General features: G+C 43.4%; 2 protein-coding genes across 2 annotated transcripts; both read left to right on the top strand.

Annotated features, from left to right (window-relative positions):
• Window positions 1-1838: 1838 nt before the first annotated feature.
• LOC120061340 (androgen-dependent TFPI-regulating protein-like) lies at window positions 1839-9239 on the top strand. Its single transcript, XM_039011088.1, has 6 exons — window positions 1839-2065; window positions 2281-2430; window positions 2586-2687; window positions 7870-7985; window positions 8138-8310; window positions 8516-9239. Exons 1-6 carry the CDS (start codon window positions 1901-1903, stop codon window positions 8539-8541), a joined length of 732 nt encoding a protein of 243 aa, XP_038867016.1. The 5' UTR covers window positions 1839-1900; the 3' UTR covers window positions 8542-9239.
• A 1033-nt stretch (window positions 9240-10272) lies between these two features.
• Window positions 10273-15263, top strand: LOC120061337 (protein tyrosine phosphatase domain-containing protein 1-like). The gene is made up of 9 exons (XM_039011085.1): window positions 10273-11465; window positions 11991-12156; window positions 12250-12330; window positions 12440-12561; window positions 12661-12798; window positions 12909-13951; window positions 14243-14437; window positions 14854-14964; window positions 15048-15263. The coding sequence occupies exons 1-9, from the start codon at window positions 11456-11458 to the stop codon at window positions 15180-15182; spliced, it is 2001 nt and encodes a 666-aa protein (XP_038867013.1). The 5' UTR covers window positions 10273-11455; the 3' UTR covers window positions 15183-15263.
• Window positions 15264-22106: the final 6843 nt, after the last annotated feature.

Here is a 22106-nt window from a genome sequence, read left to right as displayed (position 1 = left end):
CTACATCTCAGAAAGTTTTTAACTGTCAAGAGGAGTGAAACAAGGTTGCCCACTATTGGCATATCTATTTATTATGGCCATCGAAATGTTAGCTATTCATTTCAGATCCAACAATAATATCAAGGGATTAGAAATACAGTGCTAAAAACCAAGGTGTCATTGTACACTGATGATGAATGTTTTCTTTTAAATCTACAACTTGGATCCCTCCACAGCCTCATGGAGGATCTAGATCATTTTTATAACCTCTCTGGATTACAACCAAATTATGATAATTCTACTATATTATGTATTGGATCACAAAAAAATACTACTTTTACTTTCCATGTAGTTTACCAATAAAATGGTCTGATGGTGATGTGGATATACTCGGTATACATATCCTGAAAGAAATACATGATTTCACTCCAATAAATTTTTATAGAAAGTTTGCAAAAATAGATAAGATCTTGCTACCATGGAAAGGTAAATAACTTTCTATTTGTGGAAAAATCACCCTGAAATCACCCTATTTAGTCATATCCCAGTTTACCTATTTGTTCATGGTCTTACCTACACCTAGCGAACAGTTTTAAACATTTTATGAGAAAAAAAGATTCCATTTTATTTGGAAAGGCAAGCCAGACAAAATGAAACGGACCTATTTATATAATGAATTGAATTCGACCTCCCACTAAAGGCTTCAGTCATACAAAAGTTATACTTAAATCCAAACTGGTTCTCTAGCAAATTAGTAAGAATGTCTCACCCTATGTTCAAGAAAGGCCTTTTCCCCATTATTCAAATTACAACCTCTCACTTTGAGTTATTTGAAAAAGAGATAATCTCTTAAATATCACTATTTTTTTTAAACAAGCCATAGAAAGTTGCTTGTAATTTCAATGTAATCCACCAGAAAAGACAGAACAAATAATACAACAAATATTGTGGTTAAACTCCGATATACTAACTGATAAAAAAAACATTATTTATTGATAAAAAAAAAAAAAGTATAATCTTCGTAAATTATATCATAAAAACGACGGGTGTCATACATGCAGCTAACTAAAACATATATTTATAAATTGCAAAATGGTTGGGAAGAGATTTTTGACGTACCGATTCCATGGCACATGGTTTATGAACTGAGACGCAAAACGACCCAGATTCAAAATGTTGCATTTTTCAATTTAAACTATTATACAGAATTCTCGCAACCAACAAAATGTTATTTATATGGGGGATACAACCTTCCCAGCGCAGCAGATTTTGCTGCGAAGAGGCAGAATCATTAGATCATTTGTTTTGGTACTGTCCATATGTAGCTTGTTTTTGGTCACAGGTCCAGGAATGACTGAATAATTGCAATATTTACCTGGAGCTAACCCTGCAGATAGCACTACTTGGCGATCTGAAAAGTCATAGTCAATCGATCAACAATATAATAATACTTTTTGCAAAAATGTTTATTTACAATGGAAAGGCTCAGAACTTTTGAGAAACGTCACAGCACAGTGTAAAATATATGGCAACTAGACATCCAATATGGATGTTGTTAAGAGACAGATGGGAGGGCTTGAATGGAGCTGAAGGTTGGGACTAATAGCAACTAATAACAGCAAGATAAATAATTTCAAACATACTGTGCCCGTAAAACGTATATAGGTTAAGAACTTATTTGAAAGAGCACAGTTTGAAAGATATGGCAAATAGAAATTAAACTGGATGGACATCATAAATATATGGGAGAGGTTGAGGGTAGAGGAAGGACACGAGTTAAAAACAAACAAACGGCCACTGGGCTTCCTCTCGTCATTATATGGTAGAGAGTAGAAACGGCAACCGGATGCTTCACATTTATACATCCGGTGAAATATCTGTCTCATTGTTCTATCTGTGCGGAAGCTCAAAAGCTGTCAAAATGGCTACGACCATGTCATGGGGATCATATCTCCTCATTCATGTAGTAATATTTTCATGGTATGTCTTTACCTTATCGGCGAATTGCTCATTGAAAATCACACAGGGCCACCCAGGAGCTAAAACATACGGAGGCCGCTGGAAATATCTGACTTTCCTCAATCTGGTGAGTGTGGTTGGTGGCTATGTTATGTTAGAAAATGTTAGAAATAGTTTACACATCCGCGTTATTGTATTACCCTACATAATGTTTTACCTTGCTGTGGCTTCGAGCCAAGTGAGACAATTATATAATTGCATTGCTGTGATATATAGCCATATTGCTAGAGGCGGTGTCCTAAGTAATGGTAGTCTAACCATTTCTGCATGATTTTCCCCAAGGTTCTGCAGACAGTGTTCTTCGGACTCGTTGTTTTGATTGACATTATCCACCTGATATTGCCATCCAAAAATTTGAGGTGTGGTGTACCTCTCCTCTTAGTGAAATTAAGAGACACCATTTTCACTATTTGGGCTTTTCCTATTGGGACAGTAAGTGCCTTTAATGTCTATATTTATATTTTGTGTGTGTGTGCACATTTGACTACATTTATGACGTGTATAATCAACAGTACATCTAAACTGGTATTACTGAAAACATGTATTTGGACAAAATAACCAATTTTCTCTTCATTTCTAATCCCCAGTTTGTGTTCTTGTCCTTCTGGTCAATATATCACTACAACAGAGAGCTGGTGTTTCCAAAGTTTCTTGATGACATTATTCCTATCTGGTTGAACCATGCTATGGTAAGTGTCACAATCATGTGCACGTACTGCACATGGTGGACTTTGTACTGACTGTGATCCCAATGTATTCTGTTAAATATGGGGCTGTATCCAATTGGTTGTGCAGGTCAGTGTGGCTTTGTATCACATGGATCTTTGAAGAAGTCATGTCCTAGTAATTCAAGGGTAGAGGTTTCTGAATAGGGTTATGGTCAGATTCACATGCTTTGAACAGTGTCTCTGATCTTTCAATTATGGTTGCATTTCACATTAATTAATGTAGCCAGTCACACAACAATGTGGTGTTGCCAGTGTTTTCCAACCAACTGAGCCATCAAGACTACATTAGTAATCTGTCAGCACAATGGCCACACCTCTCACTCTGTGGCCTCTGTCTCCACTGCACCTGTACTGTACACACCTGGTCAGTTTTACAATTTTAACAGTAGAATACCTTGTCAGAACTGGTTTTAACACATTGCGAGCTGTACAGGATGGCACCGACAGAGTTGGTCGCCTCGCTTTGCATTCTTAGGAAACTATGCAGTATTTACTTTTTTTTATGTATTATATCTTGCACTGTTACCCCAGGAAATCTTAAGTCTTATCACATACAGTCAGGAAGAACTATTGGATATAAGAGCAATGTCAACTTACCAACATTACGACCAGGAATACGACTTTCCCGAAGCAGATCCTCTGTTTGGACCACCACCCAGGACAATGGATCGGATCCCAGTAGGCGACCCAAAACAACGGCGCCGCAGAAGGAACAGACGGAGCGGTCTTCTGGTCAGGCTTCGTGGACGGGCACATCGCTCACCGCTCCAGAGTATACTACTCGCCAATGTTCAGTCTCTTGACAACAAGGTAGACGAAATTCGAGCAAGGGTTGCCTTCCAGAGAGACATCAGAGATTGTAACACTCTCTGTTTCTCGGAAACATGGCTCACTCGGGATACGTTATCAGAGTCAGTACAGCCACCCGGTTTCTTCACGCATCGCTCCGACAGAAACAAACATCTCTCTGGTAAGAAGAAGGGCAGGGGTAATCATAATCATAATCTTATGATTATAGAGTCGTGATGTGATCATAACAACATACAGGAACTCAAGTCCTTTTGTTCACCTGACCTAGAATTCCTTACAATCAAATCAAATTTATTTATATAGCCCTTCTTACATCAGCTGATATCTCAAAGTGCTGTACAGAAACCCAGCCTAAAACCCCAAACAGCAAGCAATGCAGGTGTAGAAGCACGGTGGCTAGGAAAAACTCCCTAGAAAGGCCAAAACCTAGGAAGAAACCTAGAGAAGAACCAGACTATGAGGGGTGGCCAGTCCTCTTCTGGCTGTGCCGGGTGGAGATTATAACAGAACATGGCCAAGATGTTCAAATGTTCATAAATGACCAGCATGGTCAAATAATAATAATCACAGTAGTTGTCGAGGGTGCAGCAAGTCAGCACCTCAGGAGTAAATGTCAGTTGGCTTTTCATAGCCGATCATTAAGAGTATCTCTACCGCTCCTGCTGCCTCTAGAGAGTTGAAAACAGCAGGTCTGGGACAGGTAGCACGTCCGGTGAACAGGTCAGGGTTCCATAGCCGCAGGCAGAACAGTTGAAACTGGAGCAACAGCACGACAAGGTGGACTTGGGACAGCAAGGAGTCATCATGCCAGGTAGTCCTGAGGCATGGTCCTAGGGCTCAGGTCCTCCGAGAGAGAGAAAGAAAGAGAGAAAGAGAGAATTAGAGAGAGCATACTTAAATTCACACAGGACACCGGATAAGACAGGAGAAGTACTCCAGATATAATAAACTGACCCTAGCCCCCCGACACATAAACTACTGCAGCATAAATACTGTAGGCTGAGACAGGAGGGGTCAGGAGACACTGTGGCCGATGACACCCCCGGACAGGGCCAAACAGGAAGGATATAACCCCACCCACTTTGCCAAAGCACAGCCCCCACACCACTAGAGGGATAACTTCAACCACCAACTTACCATCCTGAGACAAGTCCGAGTATAGCCCACAAAGATCTCCGCCACGGCACAACCCAAGGGGGGGCGCCAACCCAGATAGGAAGACCCCGTCAGTGACTCAACCCACTCAAGTGACGCACCTCTCCTAGGGACGGCATGGAAGAGCACCAGTAAGCCAGTGACTCAGCCCCTGTAATAGGGTTAGAGGCAGAGAATCCCAGTGGAGAGAGGGGAACCGGCCAGGCAGAGACAGCAAGGGCGATTCGTTGCTGACCGCATTATCTACCAAGAGAATTATCTTCGATTATAATCACAGCCGTGTATATCCCCCCCAAGCAGACACCTCGACGGCCCTGAAAGCACTTCATTGGACTCTATGTAAACTAGAAACCACATATCCTGAGGCTGCATTATTGTAGCTGGGTATTTTAACAAAGCTAATCTGAAAACAAGGTTCCCTAAATTTTATCAGCATATCGAATGCGCGACCCGGGCTGGCAGCATTCTGGATCATTGTTACTCTAACTTCCGCAACGCATACAAAGCCCTCCCTCGCTCTCCTTTCGGCATATCTGACCACGACTCCATTTTGTTGTTCCCAGCATATAGACAGAAACTAAATCAGGAAACGCCTGGGCTCAGGTCTGTTCAACGCTGGTCCACCCTTCAAGATTGCTTCGATCACGTGGATTGGGATATGTTCCGGATAGCCTCAGACAAACATTTTTGATGTATACGCTGATTCGGTGAGCGAGTTTATTATCAAGTGCATCAGTGATGTTGTACCCACAGCGACTATTAAAACCTTCCCCAACCAGAAACCGTGGATTGATGGCAGCATTCGCGCAAAACTGAAAGCCCGAACCATTGCTTTTAATCATGGCAAGGTGACCGGAAACATGACCGAATACAAACAGTGTATCTATTCCCTCTGCAAGGCAATCAAACAAGCTAAGCATCAGTATAGAGACAAAGTAGAGTCGCAATTCAACGGCTCAGACACGAGATGTATGTGGCAGGGTCTACAGTCAATCACGGATTACAAAAGGAAAACCAGCCCCGTCGCGGACACTGACGTCTTGCTCCCCGACAAACTAAACAACTTCTTTGCTCGCTTTGAAGACAATACAGTGCCACTGACACGGCCCATTACCAAAACCTGCGGGCTCTCCTTCACCACAGTCAACGTGAGTAAAACATTTAAACGTGTTAACCCTCGCAAGGCTGCCAGCCCAGACGGTATCCCTAGCCGCGTCCTCATAGCATGCGCAGACCACCTGGCTGGTGTGTTTACGGACATATTCAATCAATCCCTATCCCAGTCTGCTGTTCCCACATGCTTCAAGAGGGCCACCATTGTTCCTGTTCCCAAGAGAGCTAAGGTAACTGAGCTAAACGACTATCGCCCCGGAACACTCACTTCCATCATCATGAAGGGCTTTGAGAGACTAGTCAAGGATCATATCACCTCCACCCTACCTGACACCCTAGACCCACTCCAATTTGCTTATCGCCCCAATAGGTTCACAGACGACGCAATCACACTGCCCTAATCTATCTGGACAAGAGGAATACCTATGTAAGAATGCTGTTCATCGATTACAGCTCAGCATTTAACACCATAGTACCCTGCAAACTCATCATTAAGATCGAGACCCTGGGTCTCGACCCAGCCCTGTGCAACTGGGTCCTGGACTTTCTGACGGGCCACCCCCAGGTGGTGAGGGTAGGAAACAACATCGCCACCCCGCTGATCCTCAACACTGGGGCCCCACAAGGGTGCGTTCTCAGCCCCCTCCTGTACTTCCTGTTCACCCATGACTGCGTGGCCATGCACGCCTCCAACTCAATCATCAAGTTTGCAGACGACACTACAGTGGTAGGCTTGATTACCAACAACGATGAGACAGCCTACAGGGAGGAGGTGAGGGCCCTCGGAGTGTGGTGTCAGAAAAACAACCTCACACTCAACGTCAACAAAACAAAGGAGATGATCATGGACTTCAGGAAACAGCAGAGGGAGCACCCCCTTATCCACATCGACGGGACAGTAGTGGAGAAGGTGGAAAGTTTTAAGTTCCTCGGCGTACACATCACTGACAAAGTGAAATGGTCCACCCACACAGACAGCGTGGTGAAGAAGGCGCAACAGCGCCTCTTCAACCTCAGGAGGCTGAAGAAATTTGTCTTGTCACCGAAAACACACAAACTTTTACAGATGCACAATCGAGAGCATCCTGTCGGGCTGTATCACCACCTGGTACGGCAACTGCTCTGTCCACAACTGTAAGGCTCTCCAGAGGGTAGTGAGGTCTGCACAACGCTTCACCGGGGGAAAACTACCTGCCCTCCAGGACACCTACAGCACCCGATGCCATGGGAAGGCCAAAAAGGTCATCAATGACAACAACCACCCGAGCCACTGTCTGTTCACCCCGCTATCATCCAGAAGGTGAGGTCAGTACAGGTGCATCAAAGCTTGGACCGAGAAGTTGTTTTTCAGTATCTATCTCAAGGCCATCAGACTGTTAAACAGCCGTCACTAACATTGAGTAGCTGCTGCCAACATACTGACTCAAATCTCTAGCCACTTTAATAATTAAAAATTGGATGTAATAAATGTATCACTTGTCACTTTAAACAATGCCACTTTATATAATGTTTACATACCCTACATTACTCACCTCATACGTATATACTGTATTCTATACCATCTACTGCACCTTGCCTATGCCGCATGGCCAACGCTCATCCATATATTTATATGTACATATTCTTATTCATTCCTTTACACGTGGGAGTTGTTGTGAAATTGTTAGATATTACTGCACGGTCGGAACTAGAAGCACAAGCATTTCGCTACACTCAAATTAACATCTGCTAACCATGTGTATGTGACCAATACAATTTGATTTGATTTACAAAAGTCTAACAGACACTTGCTGTAGATGTTTCACAAGCAGGCATTGCTGAGTACATAATGGCCTGACCTCTTCCTCTATTCCTCCAGTCTATCCTATTGTTTCTCAATCTATTCCAGGTGGTGCATGTTTTTAAGTTCTTGCCTAACACTAACATGACATACCCTTGTTTATGTGGCCACAATGCATCAACACATGCAATGAACTATTACACATCTGTTACACGTGGGGCTATGATGATAGGGTTGGTTTCTGTCAATCTTTATTTCAGTCATGTCTTTTCCCTCTGCTTACAGCATACTGTCACCCTGCCATTGGCGCTGTTGCAGATGTATATTCAGCCTCATAGATATGGCAGCAAGATGAGAGGCCTTCTAGGTCTGTCCGTCTTAGCTGTTCTTTATCTGGGATGGTAAGTAAGGTTCTAGCAATCACATTGTTAAGTTGTTGTGGCTCTGTTTCTTCGAGGCCGCCTCTTACTCCTCCACTTCTTGACTGAATGTTATGATACTTTAACAACATTTGGACATCTTCCTATAACCCCTCCCCCCCTCCCTCTCTCAGGGTTCTGTGGGTGCACCATGTGGCTGGTATCTGGGTGTACCCCATCATGGAGCGTCTGAGTCCTATGGGCCTGGTGATATTCCTGGGGGTGTCGTCCATCACCATGGCCCCCCTCTACCTGCTGGGGGAGAAACTCAACCACAAGATCTGGAAGAGCACTGCAGTATCTGCAGGTGGGACAGCTCTCTGACTGTATGACAGGAAAATAACCACACTGTTTGGATGCCCCCACCATCTCAATGTAGCAGGGTTTCTGTCCTAGAGTACCACGAGGCCTCTGAATTTGCTTTGTCAGGTTGTCAGAAGAGGAGGTTACCTTTGGTGTGTCAGTGTGTTGTTCATTAACTACTCTCTACTCTCGTTCTCTCTCTCTGAAAGGGCCTCAGAGAAAGAAGAAGAAATAAGTGTGTGCTGGCATGTCAGCTGAGAGCCACAGAGGGGATCAGAGAGGAAAGACAAACAGGACCGGTACACCCAGCACTGATCACCTCATCCAAAAAGAGACTGCTGGGTCTCTTGGTGAAGGTAGAAGTTGCCCCTAATCACAGATCTAGAATCAGATTACCTTACCCTCAGTCCTATTTATAACCTTTAGGATTAAACAACTATATCTTATCCTGTATCAATAGTTAGAGTCAACTTGTACCTGCTCAGTATCTCTCAGGCAGCTCTCAGGCAGTGGGCATTATGTGCTTCTATGGTCAGATGCCAAATAATTTTAAGATTCAATTCAGCAATTAGACTTCATTTACTCCACCACAGGATATTGTGCTGTGTCACATTGAGGTAACAGCTCAATATAATATTTTATATTAAGTTGATCCTTTATTGGTTGAGTTAACCCATTGTTCTCTCATCCTACGTGGAGTAATAATATTACAGTATAAATACATTTTGTGATTCTATTACCTTTATCATGATGCTGTTTCACTTGATACGGTACTGTTGGTTGTGAAAGGCACAGTTCCTTATGTGCATTTGTTATTTTACATTTTGAATTCATGTTTATACTGTATGTTGACTTTTAGAACACTATGGTTCCTTATTTAACTTGGAGGGAAGTAAGAACAAGATAAAATGAAATTAAAAGATTTGAATTATATACATTGATGTGACTCCTTTTATTAGGTGAAATAGTTGACATATTGCAATCTGAGCTGCTTTATAAACAAAGTGAGGATTCATTCTATTTTCCTGCTCTGGAATCCTTGCCTGTCACTGCCATTTGTAGCCAGGTGGTGGAGCCATCAGGTCCATGTTTCTCCTCTGCAGGAAACCACGGTAACCCCCTGGCTATCGGAGGGTACTTCTAGCCTTGTCTGAGCCAGAAATGCCAATAGGGCACGAGCCGATCTCCTGTTTCTGTAAAGTGATGCAGTTTTTGTTTACTTAGCGAAAGCGTTCAGATCTAGATTAAGTGTCTAGGGGGAGGGACTAGAGGTTGTTTCTAGACGTTAATTTAGTTGTGTCTGTCCCTGGTTAGGCCTGCCTGGACAGCTGTCCCACACTATGATCTCATTCATCAGGCCAGGCTAATCTTCTCAACGATATCCTCTCATCCAGAGGCCATGTATCACCCTCTCTTATGTAAGACTCCTACACAATTAGATATCTGTAGAAAAGAGTACAATTAAGCAGAAAAGGAGTAGAATTTAGTCACAATTTACATATGGAGAGTCTTTGTTCCACTGTGGATGCAACCACACAATATAATTTCACAATGTAACAGCACAGTAATACAATGTTACTAGAGTCATTACAATGTAACTACACAATAAAAATGTATCTAAAGTGTTACCAAATTAAAGGTGCATTGTGTCCTCAGAGGATTCAACTAGACTGAAGTACTAAGCTAATCAGATAATACAAGAGATTACAGTAACCTTAAATCCTTCATGAACAACACAATCAGTTAAGTGCAGGACTGTCAATCCGCTAATCAATTTATCATCCTTACCATGTCACACATTCATCTGTTGTGAAAGCCATTGTAAGCAACATGTTCTACCCTAGCAGAAGGTTCTATCTTACCAGAGGGACCTCAAGGACACTTTCCCTTCCCAATTACCATTCATTGTTGCAGAATGGCCTGAGATGCGTCAGTGTCGTATCTTTCCCTTAGACGGATCCATAATCAGCTTTCAAGTACCTCAGGTAAACAAATCATGATCGAACTTGACACTGTGCTTCCTATTTCATTCAGGTCCTGCCCCTTACCTGAATAGGATCGACTCAATCTTCTCTACAGTGTCTGAACCTGGATATCACAGTCAATGACAGTTGCTTCACTTTGGTTGTTAATCCCATCAACCAACAAATGTACCATAGGATTTTCTTTGTGTGTAGGATTGATATACAGTGCAGCATAGCACACTGAATGACTCAATGAGAGTACAGTTAATATTTTGGTGTAAACATACTATACATTGGATGTATTGATTTCTGATCACATGATATCTCTGGATGATTGATCCGACTAACAAGTGTTATCTCAGTGTGGTTATGAACTGAAGGGAGTTCAAATCATTGTCAGAGATGACCAGTCATTTTTGCTCTATTGTGAGGTGGATTGGCCACGGGCTTTTGCCTGTTGAACCTATTTGTACAGTAATGAGATTAGTGGGTTAATCCAGGAGTCAGGAATAGACCTGCTGCTCTTCCTCCTGAGGGAGGTACAGTACATGACTAAGGAGGAGAGAAGAGGAGCGTCCAGGGAGGTGTCTTAACGTCCAGAGCCATGCCACGGTTCAACCTACACCTCTGATGTTCCTCCTTTCTCTGACTCCTCTCAACGGAGGCAGCCCAGGATGCTGTATTCCCATGGATCAAAATACCTGTTCCTGGTGAGATACATGGCACTGCCAGTCCAGAGATGAGCATAACGAATGCAGTGGATGGTGTCGTTGCCAAACCCTAATTTCCAGAGATAATCCAGGCTGTTTAACTGAAGACCCGTGGTGGTGCAGGACTACTAAAGCTTAGATTTAAAGCATCTGAGCAGACTACTGTCTGTGGTCCAACGTGGGCATGTGGAGTCGTTTTAGGTTGATGTCTGAAGATGCTGACGATCACTAGCTCCACATCCTTGTTGCTACAGGTGTAAGTGCTGAGGATACTTTATTTTACTATTTTGAGGTTGCTGTTACTGTTAATGTGTTTAGGTTTTTATCTTAGACTGTGTGTGTGTGTGTGTGTGTGTGTGTGCGTGTGCGTGTGTGCGCGCATGCCAAGGCACTGCCATGGCAGTGGATGTCTGCCTGAGTATTCCGTCCTCTAGTACTCCACCCTCAGACGAGCAGTGGAGTCCCCTACCGCTTCATGGAGTCAGGTATGCCTATACTATATCATAGAGGATAATATATACTGTTAATAAAACAAATTGTTCAGTATGTATGAAGAGTTGAAATAGGTTTTTGTGTTGCTATTTTTACAGTAATTCGGTTACGTCTGGTGGAGTGTGCCAGACAGATTAGCTAGCTGTAAATGGCTGAACACCTCATACTTAAGCTTGATACTACTTCTTTACATTGTGAACACCTCATAGTTAAGCTTGACACTACTTATTTACAATGTGCTAATCCAATCACAGATGTTGATTCTGCAGTTGGATTCAGAAAGAAGAAACAATGTAGTGTATGATTTACCTGTATGGTAGTCCATTGAATGTATCAGTTCTTTCCAACATGTCTCCACAAGCAGACTACAACATAAAATATAATTCTGAGCGGAAACTGCTGCGATCAGATGGTTGAAGTGACAGAGGACGATATTCTACAAACACCACCATCCCACCACCCTTGATATCACCCCTCATCTCTCCTATAAAACCCCCAATCCTCCCTGTGTCTCCCAGTCAGAACCCCTCGGGCGAATTACACGTTGGTCGGGGAGGTGATACGTCATGTCATACCTGGAGCCACACAGTGCTCCATAGGTTGTGGAGGTCTGAACTGCAAGTATGAGGACCCTGACCGCTGGAGCGAGGACGAGCAGGCCATCAAAGGCCTCTACTCCTCCTGGTAGGAATCAGAAAGGCTCTATGAAAATGTGTATGTTGAACGTAAGTGGATTATACCCATACGTTTTATGCAGAAGCATGCCTTTCTTTTCAGGGTCACAGAGAACCTACTTGCCATGGCCAGGCCCTCTACTGCATTAATAGAAAAGTACAACATCATTGACCAATTTAAAAGGTAATTTAATAGATTTACTATTTCAGGATTTACTGTCCTCATAAATCAGTTCAACAAGCTAGTAAAGATAAAATAATAGATTCCTAATTCAGTGTGTGTGTGTGTGTAGATGTGGCCTAAAGACCGTGATAAACCTGCAGAGACCAGGGGAACACGCCAGCTGTGGTCCCAACACACTGGAACCAGAGAGTGGATTCTCCTACCGACCTGAGGTGTTCATGGAGAATGATAGTAAGTTTATGACTATTTCTCTACAATGAGGAAAACTAAAGAAGCCAAAGGCAAACTTACCATGAGAATGGTAAAATAATGACTGTCCTTATACTCCAGTATATTTCTATAACTTTGGATGGAATGACTACGGGGTGGCCTCCCTCACATCCATCCTGGACATGGTGAAAGTCATGTCCTTTGCGATGCAGGAGGGGAAAATGTCTGTCCACTGTCATGCTGGTCTGGGAAGAACAGGTAATGTACTATAGGACAAAAAAGTTTGACAGTCACAGTAATCAAAATGACTATGCTTTGTGGTCACGACTGACCCTAACGCTGATGGTTTTGCCTGTGTCTTCTCTCAGGTGTGTTGTTAGCGTGTTACCTGGTCTTCGCCACCAGGATGACCGCTGACCAGGCCATCGTGTTTGTACGTTCTAAACGTCCCAACTCCATCCAAACCAGAGGTCAGCTGTATTGCGTGCGGGAGTTTGCCCAGTTCCTGGTCCCCATCAGGAGTATTTTCTCCTGCGCTGAGCCCAGGACGAACCCAGTCACCCTGTCCCAGTTCCTGACCCGCCAGAGACACATGCTGCACGGCTATGAGCGACGGGAGCTCAGGCACCTGCCCAAGATCATCCATGTGATCTGCAAGCTGCTGCTGGACATCGCTGAGCACCGTCAGGTTATCGAGGAGGACATGCTGGACGTCAATGACATGACCGCCGAGGAGGAGATGGAGTTTGAGCGCTACTACGACTTTGGCTTCACCAAGGGTAGCTTCGGGGGAGGCAGCATGGGGGACCGGCCCCGCTTACCGGGACCCCCAACGAAACATCGACACGCCAACGAACCGGCCCTCTTCTACCACCGCAAGAGCCTGAGCTACAGCGAGTCGGACGTGCAGAGGCTAGGCTCTGCACTCCACCTGCTGACCCAACCTCTCTCCAACTTTCTGCCCGCTAGCAACGTGCCTGTGGCCTGTTCTCCCTCCCTGAACTCCCTGCATAGAACCCTGGCCACGGTCAGCCCTGTCACCACCACGTACAGCTCCCAAAATGGATCCTTCCCCCATGGGTCCCTCTGGGAGCAGAAGAGCCTGGCGGAGGGATCCCCACTCCTAAAGAAGAGGCAGAAAGCCTGCCAGAGCAGCGAGTCTGAGTGCCACCCTAAGCAGAAAACGTTTGGCAGCATGTTGTTTAGGTGGAGGAAGAAGCAGAGGGAGATGTTAGAGAAAAATGAGAATGTGTCCCAGGTGTTTCAGATAGAGGAGTCAGAGGTGCCCTTCATCACCATCCAGACAGAGCTGTCCAAGGAGGCCAGGCGGGTGCTGGTGGCCCAGGCCCTGGCTGTGGATCTGGAGCTGGATGGAGAGGAGGAACACAGGGAGAGACTCCACGCCTGGCAGGTAGGAACTCTATATTTAATCGCATCGTTTTTTTAAAATACTGTCCATACAATACACCTATATTTCTATATACTGAAATATTATTAGATGTGTAATGGTACTTATAGAGTAACATAGCACAATTGACAACTCATGTTTACCTGACCCTTATCTGACAACTACATTTGTACATAAAGGAAATTCATATAGGTTTGATTTTCCTTTTTGATATTGCAGTGCCATTAGGTTAACTCCAGTAGGCCTTTTGTGTGCTTGGGCAGCAATGATTGTCTATTTTGTATCTGTTTGCAGTCCGGGTTAAACATGGGAGGGGCGTGGGAGAGGCTGTGTACATTGGAGAAGGACCCGTTTGTGCTCTCTGGGCTGATGTGGACCTGGCTGGAGCAGCTGAAGGAGCCAGTCATCTCCGTCAGAGATGTACAGAAACTGGACCTTAACGACAGTGACCCTGCAAACCCAGAGGCTGTCTTCAAACCACTGGACCAGGTCAGCAGCACTTATTGTAGGCCACATCAGGGCTTCTCACTCTGGGCCCAATCCTACTGTACATGATAGATCTACCACAGAAAACTTGGACTTGCTAAATACTGTGTGAATCTACTGACTACTTCTGTTCAGTTAACCTATTCATTTGGGTACAGCAGTTGCCTAGAGGTTAGAGCAGCCGAAAGCCCCGGGCCAGGCAACACAAAAATGGGAATTGAACCAAACCTGCAGTTGGAAGGCTGTTGGTCTCTGATCCCATGTACCATCTCCTACCTTGTGCCCTTGAGCAAGGCACTTAAACCCCCCATAATTGCTCCCCACAAAAGGCCCACAGTTTCTGGGGGTGTTCGGAAAGACACAAGACACATTTTCGTTCAACAATAAAGCTGTATTCTATTTGACCACATCCCCTCCAGGCTCCCAGGGAGATGTTGATGTGCATTCTGGACTGTATGGCTCATGTTCTCACAATACCAGAAGAGGTGGAGGCTGCTTTCCTGGAGCGCACCATCAAGGCTTTCACCAAGGTAGAATACTAGATGATGTAGCGTTCTCCCTTTTAACAACAGTAGTTTAAAGCGGTATAAACAGCTGTTTTGACTCTTCACAGATGGGACAATGCTCAGCGGTGTATCCGGCCATGACAGAGATCCTCAGGCTGGTCCTACATGACATGAGGTTTATAGCCATAGAGGAGGATGAGGTACCATTTATGCCTCCTGGCCCCATTATGCTGACCCCATAGCCCTGCTGGATTCTGTTCCAGACTGTCCCTATGTAGAGACTTGTTATATATTAAACAGCCATATACAGTGGCAAGAAAAAGTATGTGAACCCTTTGGAATTACCTGGACTTCTGCATCAATTGGTCATAAAATTTGATCTGATCTTCATCTAGGTCACAACAATAGACAAACACATTCTGCTTAAACTAATGACACACAAACAATTATATGTTTTCATGTCTTTATTGAACACACACCATGTAAACATTCGCAGTGCAGGGTGGGAAAAGTATGTGAACCCTTGGATTTAATAACTGGTTGACCCTCCGTTGGCAGCATAACCTCAAGCAAATGTTTTCTGTAGTTGAGGATCAGACCTGCACAGCGGTCAGGAGGAGAATTTTGAACCATTCCTCTTTACAAAACTGTTTCAGTTCAGCAATATTCTTGGGATGTCTGGTGTGAACTGCTCTCTTGAGGTCATGCCACAGCATCTCAATCGGGTTGAGGTCAGGACTCTGACTGGGCCATCCCAGAAGGCGTATTTTCTTCTGTTGAAGTCATTCTGTTGTTGATTTACTTCTGTGTTTTACGTCGTTGTCCTGTTGCATCACCCAACTTCTGTTGAGCTTCAATTGGCGGACAGATAGCCTTACATTCTCCTGCAAAATGTCTTGCTAAACTTGGGAATTAATTTTTCCGTCAATGATAGCAAGCTGTCCAGGCCCTGACGCAGCAAAGCAGCTCCAAACCATGATGCTCCTTTCACCATACTTTACAGTTGGGATGAGGTTTTGATGTTGGTGTGCTGTGCCTTTTTTCTCTCCACACATAGTGTTGTGTGTTCCTTCCAAACAACTCAACTTTAGTTTCATCTGTCCACAGAATATTTTGCCAGTAGCGCTGTGGAACATCCAGATGCTCTTTTGCGAACTTCAGATGTGCAGCAATGTTTTTTTTGGACAGCAGTGGCTTCTTCCGTGGTGTCCTCCCATGAACACCATTCTTGTTTAGTGTTTTACGTATTGTAGACTCGTCAACAGAGATGTTAGCATGTTCCAGAGATTTTTGTAAGTCTTTAGCTGACACTCTAGGATTCTTCTTAACCTCATTGAGCATTCTGCACTGTGCTCTTGCAGTCATCTCTGCAGGATGGCCACTCATAGGGAAAGTAGCAACAGTGCTGAACTTTCTCCATTTACAGACAATTTGTCTTACCGTGGACTGATGAACATCAAGGCTTTTAGAGATCTTTTGTAACCTTTTTCAGCTTTATGCAAGTCAACAATTCTTAATCTTAGGTCTTCTGAGATCTCTTTTGTTCGAGGCATGGTTCACATCAGGCAATGCTTCTTGTGAGTAGCAAACTCAAATTTGGAAGTGTTTTTATATGGCAAGGCAGCTCTAACCAACATCTCCAATCTCGTCTCATTGATTGGACTCCTGACTCCAAATAGCTTTTGGAGGAGTCATTAGCCTAGGGGTTCACATACTTTTTCCAACCTAGACTGTGAATGTTTAAATGATGTATTCAATATAATTTGTGTGTTATTAGTTTAAGCAGACTGTGTTTGTCTGTTTTTGTGACTTTGATGGCGATCAGATCTAATTTTATGACCAATTTATGCAGAAATCCAGATAATTCCAAAGGGTTCACATACTTTTTCTTGCCACTGTATGTTGTGCCTTCCTGCGCAGTTTGGGTTGTTTTGAATCCACAGTTTTTGTTATTTTGTCATCACATATTGTACTTTAAGTGTATTGTATATAATATATGACTTGTTTACCTCAATATTGTACAGTTACAATGCAGACCCAAAGAAATGCAGTTTATTTCAGAGTTTAAAATTAGTGTCAGTTTGGTTTTGTTAAGCAGATCAAGGTGGAGTATTTGTTACAGTATATGCCTTAAAGACTTGTAGTTATATTGAACATGTAACATCCAACACAACACACTTCATCTCCACATAAAGCCAGCTCAGTGATTATCACCATCCCTGTACAGAAATGTGGTATTACACAAAAATAAAGTATCATGGCACGGTAAACTGCAATGGTTTTCCCATTCATTCGTGCATGGGCAGGCTTAACATAATGGCAATATTAATCTGCATTAGTTATTGATTACAATGTCAATTGCATAAACAAATGGTTTATAAAGCAGGCACAATAGCAGTGATTAAACTACTCGTAAACAGTGGTGGAAAAAAGACCCAATTTTCATACTTGAGTAAAAGTAAAGATACAGTTGAAGTCGGAAGTTTTTATTTATTTCACCTTTATTTAACCAGGTAGGCTAGTTGAGAACAAGTTCTCATTTGCAACTGCGACCTGGCCAAGATGAAGCAAAGCAGTTCGACACATACAACAACAGAGTTACACATGGAGTAAAAACAAACATACAATCAATAATACAGTAGAAGAAATATATACAGCATGTGCAAATGAGGTAGGATAAGAGAGGTAAGGCAATAAATAGGCCATGGTGGCGAAGTAATTACAATATAGCAATTAAACACTGGAATGGTAGAATGTGCAGAAGATGAATGTGCAAGTAGAGATACTGAGGTGCAAAGGAGCAAGTTAAAGGAGGTGCTGGAAGGAGGTGCTCTTATTCTCCATGGACTTTACAATGTCCCAGAACTTTTTGGCGTTCGTGTTGCAGGAAGCAAATTTCTGCTTGAAAAAGCTAGCCTTGGCTTTTCTAACTGCCTGTGTATATTGGTTTCTAACTTCCCTGAAAGTTGCATATCACGGGGGCTATTCGATGCTAATGCAGAACGCCACAGGATGTTTTGGTGTTGGTTAAGGGCAGTCAGGTCTGGAGAGAACCATGGGCTATATCTGTTCCTGGTTCTAAATTTCTTGAATGGGGCATGCTTATTTAAGATGGTGAGGAAGGCATTTAAAAAAAATAACCAGGCATCCTCTACTGACGGGATGAGGTCAATATCCTTCCAGGATACCCGGGCCAGGTCGATTAGAAAGGCCTGCTCGCTGAAGTGTTTCAGGGAGCGTTTGACAATGATGAGGGGTGGTCGTTTGATCGCAGACCCATTACGGATGCAGGCAATGAGGCAGTGATCGCTGAGATCTTGATTGAAAACAGCAGAGGTGTATTTGGAGGGCGAGTTAGTTAGATGATATCTATGAGGGTGCCCGTGTTTACGGATTTGGGGTTGTACCTGGTAGGTTCATTGATAATTTGTGTGAGATTAAGGGCATCAAGCTTAGATTGTAGGATGGCCGGGGTGTTAATCATGTCCCAGTTTAGGTCACCTAGTAGCACGAGCTCAGAAGATAGATGGGGGGCAATCAATTCACATATGGTGTGGAGGGCACAGCTGGGGGCAGATGATGGTCTATAGCAAGCGGCAACGGTGAGAGACTTGTTTCTGGAAAGGTGCATTTTTAGAAGTAGAAGCTCGAATTGTTTTGGTACAGACCTGGATAGTAAGACAGAACTCTGCAGGCTATCTTTGCAGTAGATTGCAACACCGCCCCCTTTGGCAGTTCTATCTTGGAGGAAAATGTTATCGTTAGGGATGGAGATTTCAGGGTTTTTGGTGGTTTTCTTAAGCCAGGATTCAGACATCTGGGTTGGCAGAGTGTGCTAAAGCAGTGAGTAAAATAAACTTAGGGAGTAGGCTTCTAATGTTAACATGCATGAAACCAAGGCTTTTAAGGTTACAGAAGTCAACAAATGAGAGCACCTGGGGAGTGGGAGTGGAGCTAGGCACTGCAGGACCTGGATTAACCTCTATATCACCAGAGGAACAGAGAAGTAGGATAAGGGTATGGCTAAAGGCTATACGAACTGGCCGTCAAGCACATTCAGAACAGAGAGTAAAAGGAGCAGGTTTCTGGGCACGATAGCATAGATTCAAGGAATAGTGTACAGACAAAGGTAGGATGTGAGTACATTGGAGGTAAACCTAGGCATTGAGTAATGATGAGAGAGATATAGTCTCTAGAGACGTTTAAACAGGTGACGTTTAAACGTTTAAAAAGGTGATGTCATCGCATATGTAGGAGGTGGAACAACATGGTTGGTTAAGGCATATTGAGCAGGGCTAGAGGCTCTACAGTGAAATAAGACAGTAACCACTAACCAGGACAGTAATGGATGGGGCATATTGATATTAGAGAGAGGCATGTGTTGCCAAGTGATCATATGGGTCCAGTGAGTCGTTGGGCTGGCTGGGGACACGGCGATTCAGACAGTTAGCAGGGCGGGGCTAACAAGCTAGCAGTTAGTAGGCGATTTCTTTCCAAGCTAAAGGTTAGCTGATGACCGCTAGCAGTGGTTTGCTGACTGATAGCTGGTAGCTAGTTAGCTGGCTAGCTTCAATTGAGGGATTCCAGATCCTAAGTAAATATAAATACTTTAGAGAAAAAAAAACAGATCCACGCCACATTGGGTGAGGCGGGTTGCAGGAGAGTATTTAGAAGTTGAGGTTTAGGAAAATATTTAAAGATATGCGAAGAAAAATATATAAAATGATATATACAAGGGACACGACAGGACAAAGACAAAGACGTCTGACTGCCTCGCCATCTTGGAAATCAATCTTTTGGAATGTAGTGAAGTAAAAGTTGTCAAAAATATAAATAGTAAGGTACAGGTACAAAAACTACTTAAGTAAAAATACTTTTAAGTATTACTTAAGTACTTTACACCACTGCTCGTAAATATGTAGACATTTCAGTGACTGGTGCGAACTGCTGTAGAACCTGTGAAGTCCTCCCACAGGGAGGAGTGTTGCACGGGAGTTGAAAGAGTAGGCCTTCAGGACATCCTTCAAGGACATCCTTCATATCCACTGCTTCCACTGATGCCAAAATGCTTCAGTAATCACAGACCACATTATGAATGCTTTGTAAACACACGACATGAAATGTACATCAGTTCATCACTACAGTACATTCTGTCTCTGTATTTAAGTACTATCTTATTTGTTTCCTTGATGGATGGAAATGTCTTCTGTACCTGGACATGGAGTGAGAGGCTCCCAGTAAGTAGTATCGACTTTCCAGGCTGAGCCCTTTGTCTCTGTCAGTTTTCCACATCCACACTCTTAAGGACAGGTCCTGAGACGTAGTGACTACACGTAAACGATCCTGAGAGACAATCCATTTCCACACACTCTTACAAATAGATTTTTAGTCCATGAGATATCCTGGCTAAACAAGGGCCAAAGTATTTTAATGAATACATCTAGGGGAGAATAGAATATTGATCTAGAACACTGCAGATACTATGCATTGTGCTGACATGCGTTTCCCTGATACTAGTAGAGCACCAAAATAAACAATCCAATCTTATCCATGGTTATTATCATCCGTAGTAGATACGCACAACAAATAAGACTGAAAACTTTACCACATAAATGAAGGAGATTGGTCCATTAGGGTCCTTGAAGCTACTCTTTTTGGCATGGGTAGCTGGCATGGGTAGCTAGCTTGCTAATTGTTTTTGTTCGAATTATGCATCTGGACACTGTACCTAGTAGTGGGGAGTCGACTCAAATGAATCGATTCGTCGACTCCCATTTCTGGGTGTCATGCTGGAATCGACTCCTAACATTCAGTATTGTTGCAACGGAGGAAACTATTTTCCGTAGTCTACTTCGTGAACACACTTTCGCATCTTTCACAGCAACGAAAGAGCGACCTAGCGAGAGACGGAGGGGTCACAGCCAGGCATAGGCAGGCATGTCGGCCACCAGGGAGAAAGTCCGAATCGTGCATCGATAATCAAAAGATGTAGGCTATAGGCTAACGCAATGCTGTATTTCGCTATTTCTTTGCATACAATGTCTCATGCAAGTTCACTAAAGTAGGGGCTATCAATGAGTAGGCTGAGCTATTCTACTCGCAACAGACCGAAGACCAAACACATATTTAGCGTTTTTCATAGCAAAGAGAAAGAGGACCAGGAGAGGGAGAGAGAGCAGGTAGAGAGTAGGTCGGAACCGTGCACTTAGGCTATATTTTGGTAATCTGTATCTAGCAATGCCTCGTAAATTCACCAAAAGTATATGCAATAAGGCCCGAGGAGATGTGGTATATGGCCAATATACCACGACTAAGGGCTGTTCTTATGCACGACGCAATGCCTGGACACAGCCCTTAGCCGTGGTATATTGGCCATATATCACAAACACCCGAGGTGCCTTATTGCTATTATAAACTGGTTACCAACGTAATTAGAGCAGTAAAAATACATGTTTTGTCATACCCGTGGTATACGGTCTGATATACCCCGGCTGTCAGCCAATCATCATTCAGGGCTCGAACCACCCAGTTTATAATGAAGTATATATTAGGCTATCAATGATTATGGCTAAGATATTCTTATAGTGCCAGTGAATTGAAGTTGAACATTGCCAAATGCATCAGTTTAATTAGGTCTAAATGTCTAATAAAAAGTATTGCCTATAGCTTATTTAATGAAAACCTGGTAGCTCTCCACATACAGGGTTGGAGAGCCCTGTCCTAGGCAATAGATCGCAAAGCAGCATCCCCGCTAAACTTTTTGGAAATGGCAAGTTACAGTTTTTCCCAATTGTTTACACACTAAAATTGGAACTTGAAACGCAATCACAGAAACCTGAAACTCATGTACCAAATCCCTAAACCAAGTCTCCAAAATTGCAAGCACAATTCCAGCTTTACACTCATTTTTCAATTCTATATCACACTTTTTGCAAAACACTACAGACAGTTCTCTATATTAGGCACAACATTCAAAATTAAAATCTCTTTCGTCCCTTTGGAAAGCAACGCCAATCACAATGCCAAGCTCTATACACCAATTGGCAACACCCACTCCTCACAGGTGTAAACACTAGTTGCTGAATGGTTCACTTAGAAATCAGAGCTTTAGCACTAGAAAAGGCCACAGATGAGCTCTCCTGTTCTGGAGGAAAATGGATGTCAAT

This window comes from Salvelinus namaycush, chromosome 16, assembly GCF_016432855.1.
Source record: "Salvelinus namaycush isolate Seneca chromosome 16, SaNama_1.0, whole genome shotgun sequence".
Classification (NCBI taxonomy): domain Eukaryota; kingdom Metazoa; phylum Chordata; class Actinopteri; order Salmoniformes; family Salmonidae; genus Salvelinus; species Salvelinus namaycush.
Note: the sequence above shows the minus strand (reverse complement) of the source record. Positions and strands in the feature narration are given on the sequence as shown.

What these genes read in the sequence shown, in the direction of transcription:
- LOC120061340 (XM_039011088.1), top strand. Translation starts at nt 1,901, where the DNA reads ATGGCTACGACCATGTCATGGGGATCATATCTCCTCATTCATGTAGTA. An exon ending in TCTGGTTGAACCATGCTATG is followed by an intron (nt 2,688 to 7,869) that starts GTAAGTGTCACA and finishes CTCTGCTTACAG; the next exon opens with CATACTGTCACCCTGCCATT. An exon ending in GCTGTTCTTTATCTGGGATG is followed by an intron (nt 7,986 to 8,137) that starts GTAAGTAAGGTT and finishes TCCCTCTCTCAG; the next exon opens with GGTTCTGTGGGTGCACCATG.
- LOC120061337 (XM_039011085.1), top strand. An exon ending in AAAGGCCTCTACTCCTCCTG is followed by an intron (nt 12,157 to 12,249) that starts GTAGGAATCAGA and finishes CTTTCTTTTCAG; the next exon opens with GGTCACAGAGAACCTACTTG. An exon ending in CCATCAAGGCTTTCACCAAG is followed by an intron (nt 14,965 to 15,047) that starts GTAGAATACTAG and finishes GACTCTTCACAG; the next exon opens with ATGGGACAATGCTCAGCGGT.